General features: G+C 38.0%; 1 protein-coding gene across 6 annotated transcripts in view; it reads left to right on the top strand.

The window, feature by feature from the left end:
* Zfp280c (zinc finger protein 280C) overlaps positions 1-23,535 on the top strand; it is a 63,626-nt gene that overhangs the window by 8,683 nt on the left and 31,408 nt on the right. For 4 of the 6 annotated variants that reach the window (NM_001427656.1, XM_087599642.1, XM_087599640.1 and 1 more), the window contains exons 4-7: positions 5,692-5,850; positions 13,420-13,485; positions 14,025-14,158; positions 18,795-18,900. In NM_001427656.1, the coding sequence (NP_001414585.1) occupies positions 5,692-5,850; positions 13,420-13,485; positions 14,025-14,158; positions 18,795-18,900 (465 nt within the window). Of the gene's footprint in view, positions 1-2,633; positions 2,710-5,691; positions 5,851-13,419; positions 13,486-14,024; positions 14,159-18,794; positions 18,901-23,535 lie in introns of those variants that run through there. The other 2 variants (XM_087599643.1, XM_087599641.1) reach the window with 1 other exon arrangement.

Here is a 23,535-nt window from a genome sequence, read left to right as displayed (position 1 = left end):
ATTGAGATTGTGAGATGACTCAGTGGTACCAAGCCTGGTGACTTGAGTTCAATCCATTGGACCGTCATGATAGAATGAGAATTGTAGCTTGTCTTTGCTACTTTGTGGGTTCTTATTTTCCCCACCCTTTATCCCCCTGGTTTCACTCCCAAACACTAGATAGGAAAGAAACAAGGATAGAGGGCAGAAAGTAATTAGGAAAATCCTTGAATATAATTTTTTTCTTTTGTTTTTTTTCTTTTTATTTTTTTAAGATTTATTCATTTATTATATATAAGTACACTGTAGCTGTCTTCAGACACACCAGAAGAGGTCATCGGATCTCTTTACAGGTGGTTGTGAGCCACCATGTGGTTGCTGGGAATTGAACTCAGGATCTCTGGAAGAGTAACCAGGTGCTCTTAACCGCTGAGCCATCTCTCCAGCCCTGTTTTTTTTCTTTGACCACGGATACTAACAAATTGCAACCAACCTCCCTAAACTATCAACAAGCACCCACCCCATTTATCTGGGCTCCTCTGAAAAGTTTCCAGAATCCCAAACATCACACAGTTGCAGAAATTACCGGCAGCTGGGAAAACCATGCTTCTGCTAGAGCATGAGTCAAGTCATGGTCAACTGCTGTGGACAGTCCAGAAAAGCCCTATACCTGGGATTAAAACAAAATCATATTCTTATATTTCTTAGCTTTTTAAGATTTATTTATTTATTTATTTTATGTATATGAGTACACTGTCACTGTCTTCAGACACACCAGAAGAGGGCATCAGATCCCATTACAGATGGTTGTGAGCCACCATGTGGTTGCTGGGAATTGAAATGAAATCTCTGGAAGAGCACCCAGTACTCTTAACTGCTGAGCCATCTCTCCAGCCCCCATATTTCCTTGTTTTTTAAAGAAACAAAAATTCCAAAATTCTAAAAACTGTTACTACAGAGAATGCCCTCAAAAATAAATGTAAAACAAAAAGGGTTGACCAAAGAGGGGCTCAGGTAACAGTTCCTAAGAGGAGGGTTCATGAAGCACTGCACTACACCAAGGAATCATAGACAGTTAACAGTTGCACAGTTAAGGTTGCCAAGAAGTGGGTCTCACCCCTCCCAAGGCTTTATAGATAGTAATCACTAGGGAATGAGCTCCAGAGAACATAGATCTGGCCAGGATTTGTAAGCGATTAATAGGGGACAAGTTCAGAGGCCCCAACCCTCTTTAAGACTTATAAGCAGTTGTTTCTGGGGGAAAAGTTCATGTATGTCTTCAAACAGAAGAAAACTTTTGCATGGAGGGATGGGCTAATGAGACTACTTGGTAGACAGAGAGACTTTTTCTTCAGTAGTAAAGCCACCCTCCATAAGTTGCTCATGATCTTATACATAACCCCCAACTAAAAATAATTAGAGGACACGTACACTGCTTAATCCCACTGCTCCAGGGGCAGATGCATGACAATTTTGGAATTTTGGCTTTTTTAAAAACATAGAAATATAAGAATATGTTATCGTTGTAATCTCAGGTGTGGGGTGTGGGGCTGCTTCAGATTATCCATAGCAGCTGACTATGATTTATCATGTGCTCTAGCAGGGGTGTGATTTTGGCAACAGCAGATAGTTTCTGCAATGGTGTGCCACTTGGAATCCTGGAGACATTTTAAAGGGTATATGAATAGTAGGCCACCTGAAGACATGGTAGGTTGTTGGTATTATTGTCTGTCGTTGGTTGCAGTTTATTAAGTAGTCATGGGCAAAGAAGAAACAACAACAAAAAAAAATTAGATATCCTGATGGTGAAGATCAAACTTGCCCCCAGGAACTCAACACCCCTAATCAGCAGGAAGTAATATAATGATAATGTTACCTTGTTTCCAACCCCTGAGTTTACTCAGGGACCTCTTGCCTTTCCGAATCTCTATATCCTGTTATTTAATGGTAGGGAGTTGAAAGGGTATAAAAAGAGTGGAAGAAAGAAGAACCCCCAAAAACCACATACAGGCAGAGGCAGGTGGATCTCTGAGTTCAAGAACAACCTGGTCTTCATAGCCGTTGCTAGGCCAGCCAAGACTATCTATAAAGGAGACTAAGAGGAGCTTTGGAAACACTGCACAGTCCGTGTAACCCAAGTTATTATTTCTTTGTAACTTATTACTCAGCTTGGCGAGCGCTTTTGATTTGATGGATTGATAACATGGTATAATATATTTACTTAGTTGGAAACAATTATTTCTACATACTTTTTTTTTCTAAATATCTGCTAGATGAAACATACAATAAAACTACCTGTACTAACATTTGGGAGAGCTTTAGAAAGTATTAATAATTGTCAGCTACATCTATGATAAAAGTGTTTATTCTGGGTTACTTAGAAATGATAAACATTTAAAGTGTTAACAACTTATGAATGCAGTGGATCAATAGAATAAACATTTTGCAAAAAATCAAAAAAAAAGGAGACTAAGAGGGTAAAAATAGGTGATAAAGAAGGACATGGGAAGAGGAGAGTGTGCAAAAGGATATATAAAACATAAGAGAAAAATAGAAGGTGAGGTGTCGGACAAGGCTAGCAGGGCAATTGGGAAAATAATTTTATATTTTTGTTTCTAACTGAGCATGGGGGCATATGTAACTCTTGACATTTAGGAGGCCAAGGCAAGAGGATTACCAAGGGATTACATGGACTACAAATCAAATACCAAATCAGCTAAAAACTATATAGTAAGTTCTTGTCTTAAGAAAAATTGATTTTTAAAAATGTATCATTTGTTGGTTGGAACTGGAAAATATCCTGAGTGAGGAAACACAATCACAGAAAAACACACATGGTATGCACTCATTAATAAGTGGCTATTAGCCCAAATGCTTGAATTACCCTAGATGCACAGAACACATGAAACTCAAGACGGATGATCAAAATGTGAATGCTTCACTCCTTCTTTAAAAGGGAAACAAGAATACCCTTGGCAGGGAATAGAGAGGCAAAGATTAAAACAGAGACAGAAGGAACACCCATTCAGAGCCTGCCCCACATGTGGCCCATACATATACAGCCACCCAATTAGACAAGATGGATGAAGCAAAGAAGTGTAGGCTGACAGGAGCCGGATGTAGATCTTTCCTGAGAGACACAGCCAGAATACAGCAAATACAGAGGCGAATGCCAGCAGCAAACCACTGAATTGAGAATAGGACCCCCGTTGAAGGAATCAGAGAAAGAACTGGAAGAGCTTGAAGGGGCTCGAGACCCCATATGTACAACAATGCCAAGCAACCAGAGCTTCCAGGGACTAAGCCACTACCTAAAGACTATACATGGACTGACCCTGGACTCTGACCTCATAGGTAGCAATGAATATTCTAGTAAGATCACCAGTGTAAGGGGAAGCCCTTGGTCCTGCTAAGACTGAACCCCCAGTGAACTAGATTGTTGGGGGGAGGGCGGCAATGGGGGGAGGATGGGGAGGGGAACACCCATAAAGAAGGGGAGGGGTAGGGATTAGGGGGATGTTTGCCCGGAAACCGGGAAAGGGAATAACATTCGAAATGTAAATAAGAAATACTCAAGTTAATAATTAAAAAAAAAAGAACAATATCAACCAACCACACCCCCCAGAGCTCCCAGGGCCTAAACCACCATCCAAAAAGTACACAGGTATGGACCTATGGCTCCAGCTGCATATGTAGGATGGCCTTGTTGGGCATCAGTGAGAGGAGAGGCCCTTGGTCCTGTCAAGGTTCTATGCCCCAGTATAGGGGAATGTCAGGGCAGAGAGGTGGGAGTGAGTGGGTGGGTGGGTGAGGGAGCACCCTTTCAGAATCAGGGGAGGGGAGATGAGATAGGAGGATTCTGGAGGGAAAACCAGGAAAGGGGATAACTTTTAAAATGTAAATAAAACATGCAATTAAAATATAAATAAAAATATGCAATAAAAAATTCATAGCAGAAAAAAATGTATCATTTGTGTTCGTGTTCGTGTGTGTGTGTGTGTGTGTGTGTGTGTTTCACTCCCACATACACTCAACTTTTGCTTTTAGGATACATTTTAGTTAGTATCACCTGATTTGTTTATCATTTTCTTAATGTTATTGTTTATATATTTAAATTTTATTTTATTGTTATTGCTATGTATGTGTATACTATGTGTGTGCACACATGTGGAGGTCAGAGGATAACTTTTGTGAGCCCTTTTCCTTCCACTTTTCCATGGCATGATCAAGGAAGTCAAACTCAGGTCATTAGGCTGGGGCAATAGGCACCTTTACCCACTGAGCCATCTCTGTAGCCCTTGTTATTACATTTTGTCAAATTTCTCTAAAAGAATCTCATCATATTGTTTTAATTTCTCTTGTCCTTTTTATTATCTGTTTTGATTAAGGTCTTTTAACTTGTCCTATTGCTTTGATATTTCACAGTAGAGGCTTTCCTCAAATTTTTGTTGCACTAGTTGTCCATATCTATTTTTGCTACTTTTTTTTATTCTTAGATTTTTAAAATACTTGTGATTGTTATGATCTGTGTGATTATTCAGAACTGGTAGTATTTGCAGTACATTCTTTGTTTAATTTCTTCAGATGAGAACTAGAATGGGATAAGCTTTTCTATTTTCCCTATTACTATCCTAGTATCTTGGGGGAGGAAGTGTTTTTCATTCTGTACCCTAATATGCAGTTTTTCCTCCTTCCAATATAATTACCACTTATTTTTGGTTTATTTCCTTTGTAAAATACAAGTGATGGCTTTTTGTTTCAGGAAATGATTATATACTCTCCTTTTTGTACATATAATTATATCCTAGTCATATAGCATAAACTTAGTTTGACTAGATTTTTATCTTAAATTTTTGGTTACCTGGAGTTAGAGAGATGGCTCAGCAGTTAAGGGCACTATTTATTTTTCCAGAGGACTCCAGTTTGGTTCCTACAACCCACTTGGCTGCCAACTACTATTGTCTGTAAATCCCATTCCAGATGATCCACCCCCTCTTCTGGCCTCTGCAAGCATTGCATACATGTGGAGCATAAACATACATGCAAACAAAACATATCAAAAACCTAAAAAAATAAAAATTTGACCACTGTAACTCAACTGCTGTCCCCAATCTTCTAGCTACCTAGTCAATTTTGACTCGTTTTGTTTCAAGATAGGGCTTCATGTGTAGAGCAGGCTGTCCTCAAAAATGTCATCCCGCTACTTCAACCTCCTGAATGAATGGTAGGTAGGGTTTCAGGAGTATGCCATTGCACTGAGGATTTAGATATTATAGGTTGTTTTCTCAGTTTATTCTTTCTATATGATATACCACCTATGACTATCAATTCATAGTTGTTATGTAGTTATTCAGTAGCTTCCTTTAGGATTATTAAAGTTGATCTTTAATTAGTATACTTTCTATCACAGATAAGTAGTTTTTCCTTTTAAATATAAGGATTCTTCCTGGGCTCCAACTGCATATGTAGCAGTGAATAGCCTTGTAGGGGCACCAGTGTAAGGGGAAGCCCTTGGTCCTGCCAAGGTTGGACCCCCAGTGTACGGGATTATTGGGGGGCGGTAATGGGAGGTGGATGGAGAGGGGGAGGAGTTAGGGGGCTGATGGATAGGAAGCTGGGAAAGGGAATAACATTTGAAATGTAAGAAATAACCAATTTAATAAAAATACAAGAAAAATATATAAGGGTTCTATCTCTCTTCTTGGAAATTAGATAATTCAAAAATGGCTGAACTTATCATGGAATGTGAAGAAGAAGAGTTGGAACCATGGCAGCAGAAAGTAGAAGAAAGTCAAAATAAAGATGATGATGATGATGATGATGAGTTGATCTTTGTTGGAGAGATATCAAGTTCCAAACCAGCCATTTCAAGTAAGCATTTATTTCAATGAAGTTTCATATGATGGCGGTTGTTGTTGTTGTTGTTGTTTTGAATGGGACAAACCGGTGACTTTTTTATTTTTAGTACATGTTGTATTTGTTCTGAAATGAGCTTAGATGAAAAGGTAAGGCTAGGGAATATTTTAGCAATTAAAGCACTTGCTGTGCAAGCCAAAAGTGTGAATCCTGGAATTTGGATCCCCATGTAAATGCCAGGTGGGAATGGCAGCCTTCCTATAATTTTAATTCTTAAGAGGCAGAGACGGGGAAGAGACTGGGTAGACTCCAGTCTTATTTGCAAGCTCTGGATTCAGTTTTCTGACTCTGTGAATAGAGTAGAGAGGGATTGAGGAAGATCCCCAGCATCAGCCTGGGGACTCCAGTGTAAATAAGTTTTTGGTTGGTGTGGTGGTTTGAATAGGTATGGTCCCCATAGATTCATGTGTTTGGATGCTTGGCCTGTAGGAAGTGGCACTATTAGGAGGTGTGGCCCTGTTGGAGGAAGTGTGGCTCTCTTGGATAAGGTGTGACCTAGTTAGGGGAAGTGTGTCACTGAGAAGGTGAGGTGCTAAGGCCTTAAATGCTCAAGTTTCACCTGATGTGAAACACATTCCTGTCCCCTTCTGCTGCCTTTGGATCAATATATAAAACCCTTGACTCCTCCAGCACCATGTCTTCCTGCATGCTGCCATGCTTCCCACCATGACAGTAATGGACTGAATCTCTCAAACTGTAAGCCAGTCTCAAATTTAATGTTTTCCTTTCTAAGAATTGCCTTGATCGGGGTTGGGGATTTAGCTCAGTGGTAGAGCACTTGCCTAGCAAGCACAAGGCCCTGGGTTCGGTCCCCAGCTCCGGAAAAAAGAAAAGAAAAAAAAAAGAATTTCCTTGATCATGGTGTCTTCCCACCAATAAAGCCCTAACTAAGACCATAGGGATATTTAATTAACTGCTTCTATTTTACTAGGGGTTATAGCTGATTTTGATTTAATTTTGGTAAGTGGTATCTATTAAGAAAATTATCCTTTTCTTTTAGGTTTTCCAATTTGGTAGGGTACAGTTTTGTTTTGTTTTCATTTTTAAAGATTTATTTATTTATCTAATGTATATGAGTAGTGCATTGTAGCTGTCTTCAGACACATCTAAAGAGAGCATCAGGGCATCAGATTCCATTACAGATGGTTGTGAGCCACCATGTGGTTGCTGGGAATTGAACTCATGACCTCTGGAAGAGAGCAGTCAGTGCTCTTAACCTCTGAGCCATCTCTCCAGGCTACAGTACAGGTTTTTAAGTATGTTTTATGATTCTCTGTAGTTCCTTGATGTCTGCTTTTAATGTCCTCCTTTTCATTTCTTTTTTTAAAAGATTTATTTATTAATTATATATAAGTACACTGTAGCTGTCTTCAGAAACACCAGAAGAGGGCATCGGATCTCTTTACAGATGGTTGTGAGCCACCATGTGGTTGCTGGGACTTGAACTCCTGACCTCTGGAAGAGCAGTTGGGTGCTCTTAACCGCTGAGCCATCTCTCTAGCCCCTCCTTTTCATTTCTTATTTGGTTAGTTGAGATTTTCTCTCTTCACCTTTTAGTTATTTTACGTTATTGTCAATCTTGATGTTTCTCGGAGAACTAACTCTTTGTTTCATTGATTCTGTGCATTTTTCTGTTTCCATTTTATTGATTTCAGCCTCAAGTTTGATTATTTCTGTCTATGCCTTTTGGGTATAATTCTTTGTGTTTTAGAACTGTCAGGTGTGCTGGTAAGTGACTGGTAGGAGAGCTCTCCATTTTTTTTTAAAGATTTATTCATTTATTATATATAAGTACACTGTAGCTGTCTTCAGACACACCAGAAGAGGGCATCAGATCCCATTACAGATGGTTGTGAGCCACCATGTGGTTGCTGGGAATTGAACTCAGGACCTCTGGAAGAGTAGTCGGGTGCTCTTAACCGCTGAGCCATCTCTCCAGCCCCTCAATTTTTTATATAAGCATGTAGTGCTATGAACTTGTCCTCAGAACCACTTTCACTCTGTCCCCTAAGTTTAGGTATGTTGTGTGTTTGTTTTCACTTAATTCTAGAAAGTTTCTCATTTATGTCTTGACTCATTTTCAATCAAGAGTGTGTTGGTCAGTTTCCAGGAATTTGTAAGCTTTCTCTTGTTTTTGATGTCCCCCTTTAATCTGCGGTAGTCAGATGTATGCAAAACATTATTTCCATTTTTCCCTATCTATTGTGACTTACTTGTGTCTGAGTATTTGGCCAATTGTGGAGATAGTTCTATGATGTGCTGAGAACAAGTTATATTCTTTTGTGTCTGGGTGAAATGTTCAATAAATATCTGTTTTATCTATTTGGTTTATAAGTCAGTTAACACCAGCATTTCTACGTGTAGTTTTTTGTTGTTGGGGATGACCTGTCTATTGGCAAGAGTCAGGTATTGAATTCTCCCACTATCAGTGTGTGAGAGTCAGTATGTGACATAAGCTGTACTAATGCTCTTTTATTAACGACCCTTGTGTTTGGCGCATAGATTTAATAATTGCAATGTCCTCTTGGTGGATTTTTTCCCTTTGATTATACAATGCCCTTTCCTATCTTTTCTGATTAGCTTTGGCTTGAGGTCCGTTAGCTTTGGTTTGAAATCCATTTTTCTCAGATATTAAAATAGATACACTGGTTTGCTCTCTAATTCATTTGCTTCAAATATCTTCTTCCATCCTTTTTTTCTGTGTGATCTCTATCCTTGATGTTGAGCTATGTTTCTTGGATATAGCAGAATGATGGATTCTGTTTTTGCATCCATTCTGTTAGCCTGTGTCTTTTATTGGGCAATTGAGACCATTGATATCAATGAGCAATGTTTGCTGATATCTGTTATTTTGTTTTTGTTATAGTTGTTGTGGTGGTGGTGGTGGTGGCGGTGGTGATGGTGGTGGTGGTGGTGGTGGTGGTGGTGGTGGTGGTGGTGGTGTAGGTGGTATATGTGTCCTCTTTTGAGTTGCTGGTCTGGGCTTATTGATTCTTTCTATTTAGTTGGGTGCATTAATCTCTTTAGGTTGGAGTTTTCTTTATAGTATCTTCTTTACAGCTGGATTTGTAAATAGATGTTGTTTAATTTTGGATATATCCTAGAATCTATTATTTTCTCCATCTATTGTAATTGATAGTTTTGCTGAGTGTAATAGTCTGGGCTGACACATTTACTCTTCTAGAGCCTGTAACCATCCTCCCAGATTCTTCAGCTTGTACACTCTCCATTGAGCAGTCAGGCGTCTTTATATGTTACTTGTTTTTTTTTCCCTTGCAGCTTTTAATATTCTTTCTTTGTTCTTTACATTTACTGTTTTGATTATTATGTGCTGAAGGGAAATTCTTTTATGATCCAGACTATTTGATGTTCTGTATGTTTCTTGTCCCTTGATAGACATCTCCTTTAGGTTACAGAAATTTCCATCTATGATTTTGTTGAAAATATTTTCTGTGCCTTTGACTTGGATTTCTTTTCCCTATTTTCCTACGATTTTTAGATTTGTTCTTCTCATAGTATCCCAGATTTCTGGGATGTTTTGTGCCAGGATACTTTTTTTTTAAAGATTTAACACTTTAAAAAAAAGATTTAACACTTTTTTGGAACAAACTTTGCATTTCTTCTATTCAGTCTTCAATATCTTAGATTTTCTTTTGTCTCTTGTATTCTGTTAGTGAGGCTTGCCTCTGAGGTTCCTGTTTGAATTCCAAAATTCCTGCAGTTTGAATTTTCTTTGTTGGTTATTATTATTATTATTATTATTATTATTATTATTATTAATTATTGGGATTTTTCGAGGTAGGATTTCTCTGTATAGCCCTGGCTATCCTGGAACTTACTTTCTATACAAGGCTGGCCTTGAACTCATAGAGTCAGATCTGCCTTCCTCTGCCTCCCAAGTGCTGGGATTAAAGGCATGTGCCATGCATTACTTGGCTTTTCATAGAGTCTTTTTATTTTAAGATTTATTTATGTATTATATATGAGTACACTGTAGCTGTCTTCAGACACACCAGAAGAGGGCATCAGATCTCGTTACAGATGGTTATGAGCCACCATGTGGTTGCTGGGATTTGAACTCAGGACCTCTGGAAGAGCAGTCAGTTCTCTTGACCACTGAGCCATCTCTCCAGTCCCATAGATTCTTTAACGACCCTATTCATGGCCTCCTTGAGGACCTCTAACATATTAATAAAGGGCATTTTAAGGTCTATTTCTTGTGTTTCATCTATGTTACAATATCTAGGGTCTGTTGTAATAGGGTTGCTGGGCTCTGGTGCAGAGACATCTTGTCCTGGCTACTATTAATTGTGTTTTATTTTGATGTCTAAACATCTGGGCTTTAGAAGATTGTAATTCTAGGTGCAGACATCTGTTTTTGTCTTTGTTGGGTTCATGTTTTGTTCCTTGGTTTCTGCTACCTTTTCTGGCTCTTATTAGCTGATAGAGAATTCTTCTGGGATCTTGATTGGTGTGGTCACTGGGGGTTCCAGGTAAACTGTGTTAGATAGATATTGGAATCTGACATTTAGGAATGGGGAAGGTCTAAGTTGGGGATCCACAAGAGGGACAAAAGCAGGATCTGTTTAGTTCCCTAGAAATGGAGACAGAGAGTGTATAGAGGCCACAACAGGTGGTGTGCTACAGCTCTAAGAATGAGAATGGGGATTTGGCCTGGAAAAATGGAGGGAGAGGTGAAAATTTGCAGTTAGCCTATCTGCTACCCTGGACAGAGTATCCCCCACCAAGTTTTTAAAGAAGCCCCGTAACCTGATTGTTTATTCTTTATCTTTTCTCCTTTTAGTTCAGATAGGCAGAAAAGGAAGTGTTTAAAATGCTTTGCTAAAATGCCAGGATATACTAAATAAGATTGTTTGTGTCTAGTAAGGATTCTCACCTCCAGACAACTACTTCATCATTTAAACTCTTTAATCAGAGGTAGAAAAATTTTAAATAATACAATTCTCAGTATCACTTTTTTTGTAACAAAGAGTGAAGTACCAAGTGGAGTGCTTCTTAAATTAAAAATGAAGGTCAATTTAAAGTTGAATATATATCAAGTTAAAAAAAACTGTTAACAGTATTTTGCTAGCATTATTTCTATTTGTTTTTTTTTGTTTGTTTGTTTGTTTTTTTGTTTTTTTCGGAGCTGGGGACCGAACCCAGGGCCTTGCGCTTGCTAGGCAAGCGCTCTACCACTGAGCTAAATCCCCAACCCCATTATTTCTATTTGTTTCAGGATGTAACTACTGGAATATGTTTTCTAAATTATTCTATATTTTTAAATTCAGAACTCAAGTAGATTTTCTAAATTTATTCAAAATTTTGTTGATCTTTTATGCCTTAATATTTTTAGTATGTGGAATATACGAGCTAAACCTTTATGTACAGCTATTATAAAGGAGTATAAGTAAGTATATAGACTGACAAGTTATACTTACTGTCTTAGTTAGGGTTACTGTTGCCATAATGGAACAGCATGATCAAACAGCAAGTTGGTGAGGAAAGAGTGTATTTGGCTTATACTGACACAGCACTGTTCATCATGGAAGAAAGTCAGGACAGAAACTCAAACAGGCCAGGAACATGTGGGCAGGAGCTGATACAGAGGACATGGGGGGGGGGGTGCTGCTTATTGACTTGATCCCCTAGACTTGCTCATCCTGCTTTCCTATAAAATCCAGAACCACCAGCCCAGGTGTGGCACACATACAATGAGCTGGGTTCTTCCCCATCTATCAGTAATTAAGAAAATGCCTACAGGCTTATGTATAGCCCAATCTTATGGAGGCATTTTCTCTACGCTTACATATTTAGGAATACATACACCATACACGTGTGCATACATACATACATACATACATACATACATACATACATACATACATATGTATATGCCTATATGTGACAGTTGATGAAAAGAGAGGCCATGAGTTTGAAAGATGACAAGGACAGAGGTATATGGTGGAACGATTTAGGAGAAAAGGGGAGGGGGAAGTGATTGTCATAATAATCCTCAAAATATAAGGAAGAATTTTTTTAAAGAAAATATGACCAAAGAAAAAATATGATCAAAAAAAGAAGAGGTTTTAGTGAACTACAACCACAACAAAGTAGGAACAACTTGATGGTTTAATACTTAAACTGAAAACAAGATCAAAACCCAGCATGGGTTGTAATTACTTATAATCCCAGAAATATTGAGAGTTCAAGGCCAGTCTGGCCTATATACTGAGACCCTGTCTCAAAAATAAAGTAGCAAAAAAATCATGATATAAAATAATTTGAGGACAAAAAGGTTTTGTTTCCCTAGACTTCTGTCATGTTCTCATAGCACAGTGGTCTCAACCTTCCTAATGCTGCAACACTTTAATACAGTTCCTCATGGTGTGGTGACCCCTACTCATATAGTTACTACTTCATAACTGTAATTTTGTTACTATTACAAATTACAGTGTAAATACGTGATACTTCATTCCCAAAGGGTCAGGTTGAGGAACATTGTCATAAAAATGTTTTATTTCCGTGATCATATAATTCCATTTTTATGTTACATTTTACCAATTTTATGAGGAGATAAAAATAATTTTTGAGGTTTTATGGAATGTTTGTTCTTTTTGCCTGTGCTAGTTAAATTTTATGCCAATTTGGCATAGGCTAGAGCCATTTTTGGAGAGAGAACCTCAATTGAGACAATGCCCACACCAGATTTGCCTGTAGGCAAGCCTTGATAATTGATGTAGGTGGGCCCATTCCACACAATGCGATGACATCCCTTGGTGGGTGAACCTGGATGATATAAAAAAGCAGGCTGAGCAAACAATGAGGAACAAGCCAAGAAGCAGCATTCTTCCAAGGCCTCGGTATCACTTCTTGCTTCCAGGTTCCTGTCATACTTGAGTTCCTGCCCTGATTTCCATCAATGATGGAGTACAACTTATAAGATGAAATAAACTCTTTACTCTCCAAGTTGCTTTGGTCATGGTGTTTCATCAACAACAATAGAAACCACAATTTAGATATTACCTTCTTGAGATGAGAAATTTTAATCAAATTTTTAACTTTGTAATTTGAATACAATTCCTTGGTAATCAGAAAATTATGTTTACACAAAGACAAGAGATAACCATCTGAAATGATCTATTCTGTCAGGCCCAGATTGACTTCTAGAGTAATATATTTAAACCTCTGAAACTAGTCAAATACTAATATCAAGGTTTAATGTAATCTGTTATCTGATAATTTTCCTTTCAGAACACAAGTAATGATATTGAGAATCAGAAGAAGAGTAATCAAATCAGGTGGTCCATAATGAAACTTCCAGAAATCTAGGGGTGTCAAGTATACATAAGAATTGGGCATGGGCTTGATTTTTGAGTTATAAGATATTGAGTCATAAAATCTTGTCATCATTAAGGGGCATAAATATATTTCTATTAATGGGTGTATATGTACATTTTAGACAATTTTATATTATCTTAATATATTTAGTTTCAGTAATGTGTTTTTGCAAAATTCTTGTAGATATTTTGAACAGATGTAGCCCTGGTTCATCTTCAAAGGGACTAAAGAATGGCTCATTCAGTCCAGGTACTTTATTATTGTACTGTCTTTTTTTTTTAAGATTTATTTATTTTATTATATATAAATACACTGTAGCTGTCTTCAGATACACCAGAAGAGGGCATCGGATCTCTTTTACAGATGGTTGTGAGCCACCATGTGGTTGCTGGGAATTGAATTCATGACCTCTGGAAGAGCAGACGGGTGCTCTTAACCACTGAGCCATCTCTCCAGCCCTATTGTATTGTCTTAATGTTAAACATTTGTTTGTGTTGTATTTTGTGTAGATATGTGTGCCTGTATGAGTTTTTGTGCACCATTTGTGTACAGGTGCCCATTAAGAGCGGAAGAGGGAATTGGGTTCCCTGGAACTGTAATTAATTAGTGGTGGTTAACCACCTGATTTAGGTGTTAGGAACTGAACCCAGGTCCTCTGCAAGGGCAGCAGGTGTATTTAATGGCTAAGCCATCTCTCCAGTTTCTACTATTTTAAACTCAACTATTTGGCACAATTGCATACCAATATGTTCATTATATTCTGGGTCTTTTTTTTTTTACATATATAGCTCTTTCTAATATATTCAAGCCTACAAATCAGCACTACAGAAATCCACCATCTCATCCACTGATTGCTTTGCCAAGCTTTTATCCTGCACCCAAATCTTCAGAGAGTTCTGATGTCCAGACTGTGTCTAAACCTGTAAGTTTGTTTTTGTTTTTTAAACTGTACAATTAGTTCAAGAACACATTGGAGAGAATATATCTGGCTAGAGTTGAAAAAGGTCATAACCAACTGCCATAATTACTCAAAGAAAATTATCTTTGACATTCTCTTTAGATTTTTTGTTTGTTTTGGTTTTTGTTTGTTGTTCAAGAAAGGGTCTTACTATGTAGCTCTAACTGTCTTGGAACTCACTATGTAATCCGGAATGGCCTTAAAGTCAGAGATCTACCTGCCTCCGCCTCCTGAGTGCTGAGATTAAAAAGCATGAGCCACCATACTCAGCTTCATTTTTAAACTAAATTTATTTCATCGTGTTAAAGAACACTGTTACACTGACAAAATTATATAACATAAAGGCAGCATATTGTATGATTTTTATATTCCAGATACATTCAAGTCAACACTACAGAGATCCAATGTCAAATTCAATGGCTATCTTGTCTAGAATTTTTTGTACCAAAGTCTTGACTATCTCCCTTTGCCCTTCCAAGCTCCAGTAACCCATAATCTACTCCAGGTATTTGACAAAGAGGTGAAAGACATAACTTTGAAAAAAGGCAGCATCCTTATCCAGTGGTTCTGGAAACCTCAATGTCCACATGTAGATGAATAAAATTAGATCCATATTTATCATCCTGCATGAAAATTTAACTCAAAGTGGATCAAACACCTCAATTTGCAACCTGAAACATGGACATCGCCAGAAGAAAACATAGGCAGTACTCTACATGATATAGGTCTAGGGAAGGACTTTCTGAATAGGACTCCATTTGCCTAGGAATCAAGGTCAACAGTTGACAAGTAGGACCTCATAAAACTAAAAAGCTTGTTGTACAGAAGAAACCCACAGAAAATCAACTTTTTACCAGAGTAAACTTAGGTGTTCTTAATTGGGATGATCATTCCAACAAGTCATGGCTGTTTATTCTTAAAACTATTTTCATTGTTTAGTTTTTAAATGTTTTAAGCCATCGTGGTGGTTGCATGCATGTAGTCCTAGTTCTTGAGGGGCTAAGGGCAAGAGGATTGAGTTTGAGACTAGTCTCTTCATAGTAAGTTTGATATTAGACTGGGCTACATGGTGTGACTCTGTCTCACACAACCAAATAACCCCCAAGTACAAAAATAATGAAAGGCTTTTAATAGAAGTAGGAATTAGCAGTAATACTTAACATTTGGAAGGAAACTATTAATATGTGCAAGTCTTCCTGCTAAATACTATCTGTAATTCTTACATAATTCTTAAGACATCCTTATAAGGGAGTCACTATTATTCTGATTTTATGATTGAAGAAACTAAAACTCAGAGAACCTAAATGATTCACCAAAGACCAACCAATAACTAATAGACATGGGATTTCAAGACATATTATCTCAGGTTTGTACATATATCTGACCATACGTTTAAGTATATACTTTTAAGAAATGGAAGGATTGCCTTAGGGCAGTATTGTGCAGTAGTATAGCTGTGTAGACTAACTTTAAGGTCCCCAAGAGACTCCCAGCAGCTCATGAGATTAAAAATGTTACCAAAACACTGTGACCTTGCTCTTTTCCACCTTAATAGCTTTTAAAAGTCTCTAGGTGAAGTCAGGATAGAAAATGACAAGTAATTGTTCTGGAAAGAATTGCGAATATTGTGTGAGAATTTTCTGTTTTTTTTTAATTAAAAAATATTTATTTTGGTGTGTATAGTGTTGTGTTTTCATGTATTGCCTGTATACCGCATGTGCTTGCTGCCTGCAGAGGAAAAAGAGGGAATGAGATGTTCTGGGATCTTCTGAAGACTAGAATTGAAGATAGTTGTTAGCTGATACTATGTGGGCACTGGGGATTGAACCAGGTCCTCCTGAAGAGCTACTGCTCTTAACTGATGAGCTCCAGTCTCTCCAAAATGTTTAGATGATCTTCTTTACCCAACAATTATTTCGGTCAAAGAAAAAGATTATTATCATAACACTCCCCCTTGACTTTTTTGAGACAGGGTTTCTCTTTGTAACAGCCCTGGCTGTCCTGGAACTCCTTCTGTAACTAGACCTAGCTGATTTTAAACAGATTTCTGCCTACCTCTACCTCCAGAGTGCCGGACTTAAAAGCATGTGGCACAATGTAAGGCACTCATTATCTGTCAGTGTAATGCAGCTTAAAATTAGTAGGCTGGTTAAGAAAGATAAAAAAAATTAGTAGGCTGTAGGACACAGGCCTTGATTTTTTTTTAATAAACCTGGGCTTTAATTTCAGCTTCCTCATCATGAAAAGGATAGTTAGAACAGGATACTTAGAGCCTTATTTAACCACACTAACTACCTATTTTTAAAATGGAGTATGTTGATGATAAGGTCTTTATTAGTACAGTTAAAACAACTACTGGGTTTAATGCATGTAACATTAAAAGCGTGTGCGTCTGTGTGTGTGTGTGTGTGTGTGTGTGTGTGTGTGTGTGTGTGTGTGTGTGTGTGTTGAGACAGTGTCTCTTTATTTAGCCCTGAGCTATCCTGGCACTAATATGTCAACCAGGCTGGCCTCAAATTCAGAGATCCACCTGCCTCTGCCTCCTGAGTTCTGGAATTAAAGGAATGTGCCACCACATTCAGCTACAAGAATTATATTTTAAATAAAAATATGGAGGGCTATTTCAGTTGGAAATATAAATAACTTGACCCTTAGGCGTAACTTTTCCAGTTAAATAGTTAAATAAAAGGACAGGTGTAGTATTGCACCCCTTTAATTCCAGCACTTGAGAGACAGAGACAAGTTTGTCTGTAAGTTTGAAGCCCGTCTGATCTACATAGCAAGGTCCAAGCCACTGAGGACTACATGGTGATACACACACACACACACACACACACACACACACATTCTCTCTCTCTCTCTCTCTCTCTCTCTCTCTCTCTCTCTCTCTCTCTCTCTCTCTCTCTCTCTCCTGTGCCTGGTGTCAGTGGAGACAAGAAGAGGGTATCAGATCCCCTTGAGTTGGTGTTACAGATGATTGTGAGCTGCCAATATGATTGCTTGAAATCAAACTTGAGTCCTCTGGAAGAGCAACCAGCTCTGATCCTGCTGACCATCTCTCCAGCCCCAACACAGCAAGTTCGTAGAGGATCTTCTGGTAAAGAAGGGCAAAAGAGCTATAGCCACTGTTACTGTGTATGTTAAGGCATATTTGTATGCACATGTTGTATTTCATGAGTTATACTTATATCTCAAATTCTAGGAATGGGACGTTTTAAGTAATTTGTTCATTTTTATTTTTGTTTTTCATGATAGGGTTTCTCTGTGTAGCACTGGCTGGTCTGCAACTCTCTGTAAACTAACCAGGCTGGCCTCAAACTCAGAGATCTGCCTGCCTCTGCCTCCTGAATGCTGGGATTAAATTAATGTACCACTATAACTGTCTGTTTTAGGTAATTTCAATAGCTGTCTCCATACTGCTTTTTATTTTATATATTTGTGAGTGCCTGTGTATATGTATGTACAATGTGTGTGTGTGTGTGTGTGTGTGTGTGTGTGTGTGTGTGTGTGTGTGTGTGTGTGTGTTTTGTACCTACAAACTCCAGAAAAGGTGTTGGATGCCTGGGAACTAGAGTTGTATTCAGTTATAAAGCCCTGTGCAGGTTCTGAGAACTGAATCCAGATTTCCTAGCAAGAGCAACAAGTACACAGGACCACTGAGGCATCATTTCCCCAGCCTCTGTCTCTTTAACTTTCTAACAAACTGATCAGAAAATTTAGGGACAAAAACAGACGTGGTGGCTTATGGCTGAAGACAACACTCAAAAGACTGAGACAGGAGGATGAAGAGGCCAGTCTGTTCAACAAAGGCAGTTCCAGGCTATGCAGAATTATATTGGAAAAACTGTTTCATTCGCTCTCCCTCAAAAAATAAAATAAAATTTAGTAAGAAAGTAAAATTCTTAAAGTATATTCATCTCTCAGCTTGAATGTATAAGACAAGCAGACAATATCTTTGCACTCTCATTGTGAAAGTTATATACATGACAAGGATTAGAAACAAGGAAACACATTTTGTATTTTGATGTTTTGTTTTCTGTAGATAGTGTAGTCTGTAAGTCAGGACCATATAATACATATATTTGATATCTATTCCTCATTATCACTGAATACTGTATTGAGAATATATTTCTTTGTCATTCATTTTATCTTCCTCAAAAGCATGAGAATGCATAATAGTCTTTAAGCTTACTTAAGTATTCCTCCTTTGTTGAACACACAGGTTTTTATATTTTGATATTATAAATATTCTGTTAAACTTTTATTTCCTTAACTCAGATTCTTAGACATGAAATGATTATGTTGAGGGATATGAGCTTTGAAAGCCTTCAGTATGTCTTGTTATACCGAAAAAGAAACCTGCCTTGCCAATGTTATCACTGCTGGTTTTTCTTTTTATTTTAACATTTTATTCATGACTAATTTTAGTTTTCTAAGAAAATTATGAAAATAATGAATGCCAATATGCTTCTCACCCAGTGATCACTTTAGCAGAGAGGGGTAATTGCATTTCTGTTTTCTAACCTGTCTGTTTTGTAGTACTAACATGCCGTTCATTTACTTTTATAATAATTGACAAAATAATTTTAACATTTTACAGACCTTTTTAAAGACTTCACCACAAGATGATTCAGGTGCTTCTTCTGCCTCACTGTTAGACTCAACCAAGGATATACCGTCCTCCAACGTACTGCAAAAGAGTACAGGTTTGATTTAACATTTCTTCTTAAAGTCTATAAAAAGAGACTTCATTAATACACATATAAAATTTCTGTATGGAAGCCGGAGGATGGGTTCGCAGGTAAAGGTGCTTGAGACAAACTGATAACCTAAGTTTGGTCCCTGGAACCCACAGAGTCAAACTCGAGAATGAACTCCATATTATGCAGAGAGATGACATTAAATAAACAAACTTAAAAGATTTTAAAAGCCAGCAAGGTGGCTCAACGAGGAAAGAAAGTTCATTGTCACTAAGTCTGGTGATCTGAGTATGGTTTTTGAAACCACATAGTAGAAAGTGAGAACTGACTCTGGCACGTTGTCCTCTAACCTCCACAGGTATAACACAGTGTGCATGGACCCACATACATACTTACACATAGTTTAAAGTTTTTCTTCTGAAAAACGGTATATTTTGCATATATTATATGGTGGAAATAGAGCTAACCATTCTTGAATGCTTCTCATCTGTGATCGTGTGTGTGTGTGTGTGTGTGTGTGTGTATTTTATTTATGTGTTTTTTAATGTAGAAGTACTTTGTGTGCACATATACCTACATGCCAGAAGAGGGCATCGGATCTCATTACAGATGGTCGTGAGTCACCATGTGGTTGCTGGGAATTGAACTCAGAGTAGCTAGTGTTCTTAATCACTGAGCCATCTCTCCAGCCCTCAATCTTATATTTTATATTCATTATAATAGACTGATTTCTTTGTGCTAAGTTAGTTTATTCTGTCCTCCTTGCCTTCCTTCCTTCTGTTCTCCTTTTCCTCCTCTGCCTTGCCTCCTCCGTGCTGGAATTAGAGACTGTACTGCCACGCGTGGCTGAGCTTGCATTCATTTAGAATACTTGTGAAACTCTCAAGTCTTAATATAGTTTCTGTGAGTCAGAGAAGTCACCTGATATGTTAAATACCCTGTAAAATGTAGTTATTATTTGGTGACCATTAATTTATGCAAACTTTTTATGTAATAAATGATATATATGGTAGCTAAATGTGATATAGAGTAGTATCTTAAAATGGCAAGACTAAAGAGATAGTGATTTATATATGCTCAGTACCTAGTACATATCCAATGAAGGAACAGAAATTGAACCATTAAAATTCTTTGTTTTTTTCCTACTGTGACAAAATTCTTCCTGAATGTAAAGTAAATTAGAGTGATAGTGAAAGAATGTCACGTAGATTAAAAAGAAGGTATTTCTTACAACAGAATAAAGTGCTTCTCTATTAGCTTATCTGATGTATATCACTAGAGAGGAATATAGATAATCTTTTAAACTTTTATATTACATTTATCCAACCAAAACAAAATTGTTATAGTAACTTCAGTATCAAATTTTATTCTCACTTTGCTAAAGCTTCATTTGATATTAACCTATATCCAGTCAGCAAAATAACCAAGAACCAAAATGGATAGGGTGATGAAATAATTGTCTTGAGTTTGCTTTTCCTAAACACAAGGTCTCATTCTACAACAAGTCTTAATTTGTGAGATTTCTAGGAGTGAAAGACAGTAAGCCCAGCTCACTGTTTTCAAACACTTTTCACTGAGTGTAGTGGTACATGCATGAAATTCAGACACTGGCAAGTAGAGGCAGGAGTTAAAGGGCCAGTATTAGCTGCGTAGGAAGTTCATGGTCATCTTGAGCTGCGCAAGACCCTGCCTCAACAAAGGGTTTGTAAACTGTAGAGAAGAGAGTCTTGTCCTGAATAGCAAACACTGTTCAAATGACTCTAAAAGATACAGGTTCAAATCTCTGTTCTAAAGATTTTTGTGTGCTTTTTCAATCCACCAAGCTTCTTATGTCTTACTTTTCTCACATTGCCAATATATCGTTTTATGTTTCTCACATAATACATTCATCCTCTGCACCCAGTGTGAGCCATTGTGAGGTTGCTATTCTTAGGATTTTATCAAGGCAAAAGTAAAGAAAGGGAAAGTTGCCTTATAAGCTTTAAGTGATTTCTTAAAGTTTCCAATAATAATTATAAACATGTAATATGTTTAAAAGCAAATCTTGTCTAGAATGGCCATGAAGAGTTCTTAGAAAAATTATATTTGTGTTTGAATTTGAAGTATGGAAGTAGGATTTTTATGAGAATAATATTTTAGTTTTTTTTAAAAACCTCCAGGTCCGGGGTTGGGAATTTAGCTCAGAGGTAGAGCGCTTGCAAGGCCCTGGGTTCAGTCCCCAGCTCCGAAAAAAACAAAACAAAAAACAAAAAACAAAAAACAACTCCAGGTCAGAATGCATGTATCCTATTCACAGAGATGCACAGACACCAGTGCCAGCACATCTGACACCTTCTTCTGGGCTTTGCAGGCCTGCATGGAATATACATTCAAAGACATGCACAAACATACACATACATAAAAATCACAAATAAACCTTTAAGAAGCTATATATTTAAATAGTCTTTATTATGTGGCATTTTGTGTAATGTCACCTAGTGCAAAACGCCAACAATTTTTTTATATTTATTAACTTGAGTATTTCTTATTTACATTTCGATTGTTATTCCTTTTCCCGTTTTCCGGACCAACATCCCCCTAGCCCCTTCCCCTCCCCTTCTCAATGGGTGTTCCCCTCCCCATCCTCCCCCCATTACCGCATGCACCCCAACAATCACGTTCACTGGGGGTTCAGTCTTGGCAGGACGAAGGGATTCCCCTTCCACTGGTGCTCTTACTAGGATATTCATTGCTACCTATGAGGTCAGAGTCCAGGATCAGTCCATGCATAGTCTTTAGGTAGTGGCTTAGTCCCTGGAAGCTCTGGTTGCTTGGCATTGTTGTACATATGGGGTCTCAAGCCCCTTCAAGCTCTTTCAGTCCTTTCTCTGATTCCTTCAACAGGGGTCCTATTCTCAGTTCAGTGGTTTGCTGCTGGCATTCGTCTCTGTGTTTGCTGTATTCTGGCTGTGTCTCTCAGGAGCGATCTACATCCGGCTCCTGTCAGTCTGCACTTCTTTGCTTCATCCATCTTGTCTAATTGGATGGCTGTATATGCATGGGCCACATGTGGGGCAGGCTCTGAATGGGTGTTCCTTCAGTCTCTGTTTTAATCTTTGCCTCTCTCTTCCCTGCCAAGGGTATTCTTGTTCCCCTTTTAAAGAAGGAGTGAAGCATTCGCATTTTGGTCATCCTTCTTGAGTTTCATGTGTTCTGTGCATCTAGGGTAATTCAAGCATTTGGGCTAATAGCCACTTATCAATGAGTGCATACCATGTGTGTTTTTTTGTGATTGGGTTAGCTCACTCAGGATGATATTTTCCAGTTCCAACCATTTGCCTATGAATTTCATAAAGGCATTGTTTTTGATAGCTGAGTAATATTCCATTGTGTAGATGTACCACATTTTCTGTATCCATTCCTCTGTGGAAGGGTATCTGGGTTCTTTCCAGCTTCTGTCTATTATAAATAAGGCTGCTATGAATATAGTGGACTATGTGTCTTTGTTATATGTTGGGACATCTTTTGGGTATATGCCCAAGAGAGGTATAGCTGGATCCTCAGGCAGTTCAATGTCCAATTCTCTGAGGAACCTCCAGACTGATTTCCAGAATGGTTGTACCAGTCTGCAATCTCACCAGCAATGGAGGAATGTTCCTCTTTCTCCACATCCTCGCCAGCATTTGCTGTCACCTGAGTTTTTGATCTTAGCCATTCTCACTGGTATGAGGTGAAATCTCAGATTTGTTTTGATTTGCATTTCCCTTATGACTAAAGATGTTGAACATTTCTTTAGGTGTTGCTAAGCCATTCGGCATTCCTCAGCTGTGAATTCTTTGTTTAGCTCTGAACTCCATTTTTTAATAAGGTTATTTGTCTCCCTGTGGTCTAACTTCTTGAGTTCTTTGTATATTTTGGATATAAGCCCTCTGTCTGTTGTAGGATTGGTAAAGATCTTTTCCCAATCTGTTGGTTGCCATTTTGTCCTAACCACAGTGTCCTTTGCCTTACAGAAGCTTTGCAGTTTTATGAGATTCCATTTGTCGATTCTTGATCTTAGAGCATAAGCCATTGGTGTTTTTTTTTTCAGGAAATTTTCTCCAGTGCCCATGTGTTCGAGACATTTCCCCACTATTTCTTCTATCAGTTTGAGTGTATCTGGTTTGATGTGGAGGTCCTTGATCCACTTGGACTTAAGCTTTGTACAGGGTGATAAGCATGGATCGATCTGCATTCTTCTACATGTTGACCTCCAGTTGAACCAGCACCATTTGCTGAAAATGCTATCTTTTTTCCATTGGATGGTTTTGGCTCCTTTGTCAAAAATCAAGTGACCATAGGTGTATGGGTTCATTTCTGGGTCTTCAATTCTATTCTACTGGTCTGTCTGTCTGTCTCTGTACCAATACCATGAAGTTTTTATCACTATTGCTCTGTAATACTTCTTGAGTTCAGGGATAGTGATTCCCCCAGAAGTCCTTTTATTGTTGAGGATAGTTTTAGCTATCCTGGGTTTTTTGTTATTCCAGATGAATTTGCAAATTGTTCTGTCTAACTCTTTGAAGAATTGGATTGGTATTTTGATGGGGATTGCATTGAATCTGTAGAATGCTTTTGGAAAAATGGCCATTTTTACTATATTAATCCTGCCAATCCATGAGC

The sequence above is a fragment of the Rattus norvegicus genome, chromosome X (assembly GCF_021556685.1).
Source record: "Rattus norvegicus strain SHRSP/BbbUtx chromosome X, alternate assembly SHRSP_T2T, whole genome shotgun sequence".
In the NCBI taxonomy this organism is placed as follows: Eukaryota; Metazoa; Chordata; class Mammalia; order Rodentia; family Muridae; genus Rattus; species Rattus norvegicus.
The sequence above is the reverse complement of the archived record's forward strand: the minus strand, read 5'-3'. Positions and strand labels throughout refer to the sequence as shown.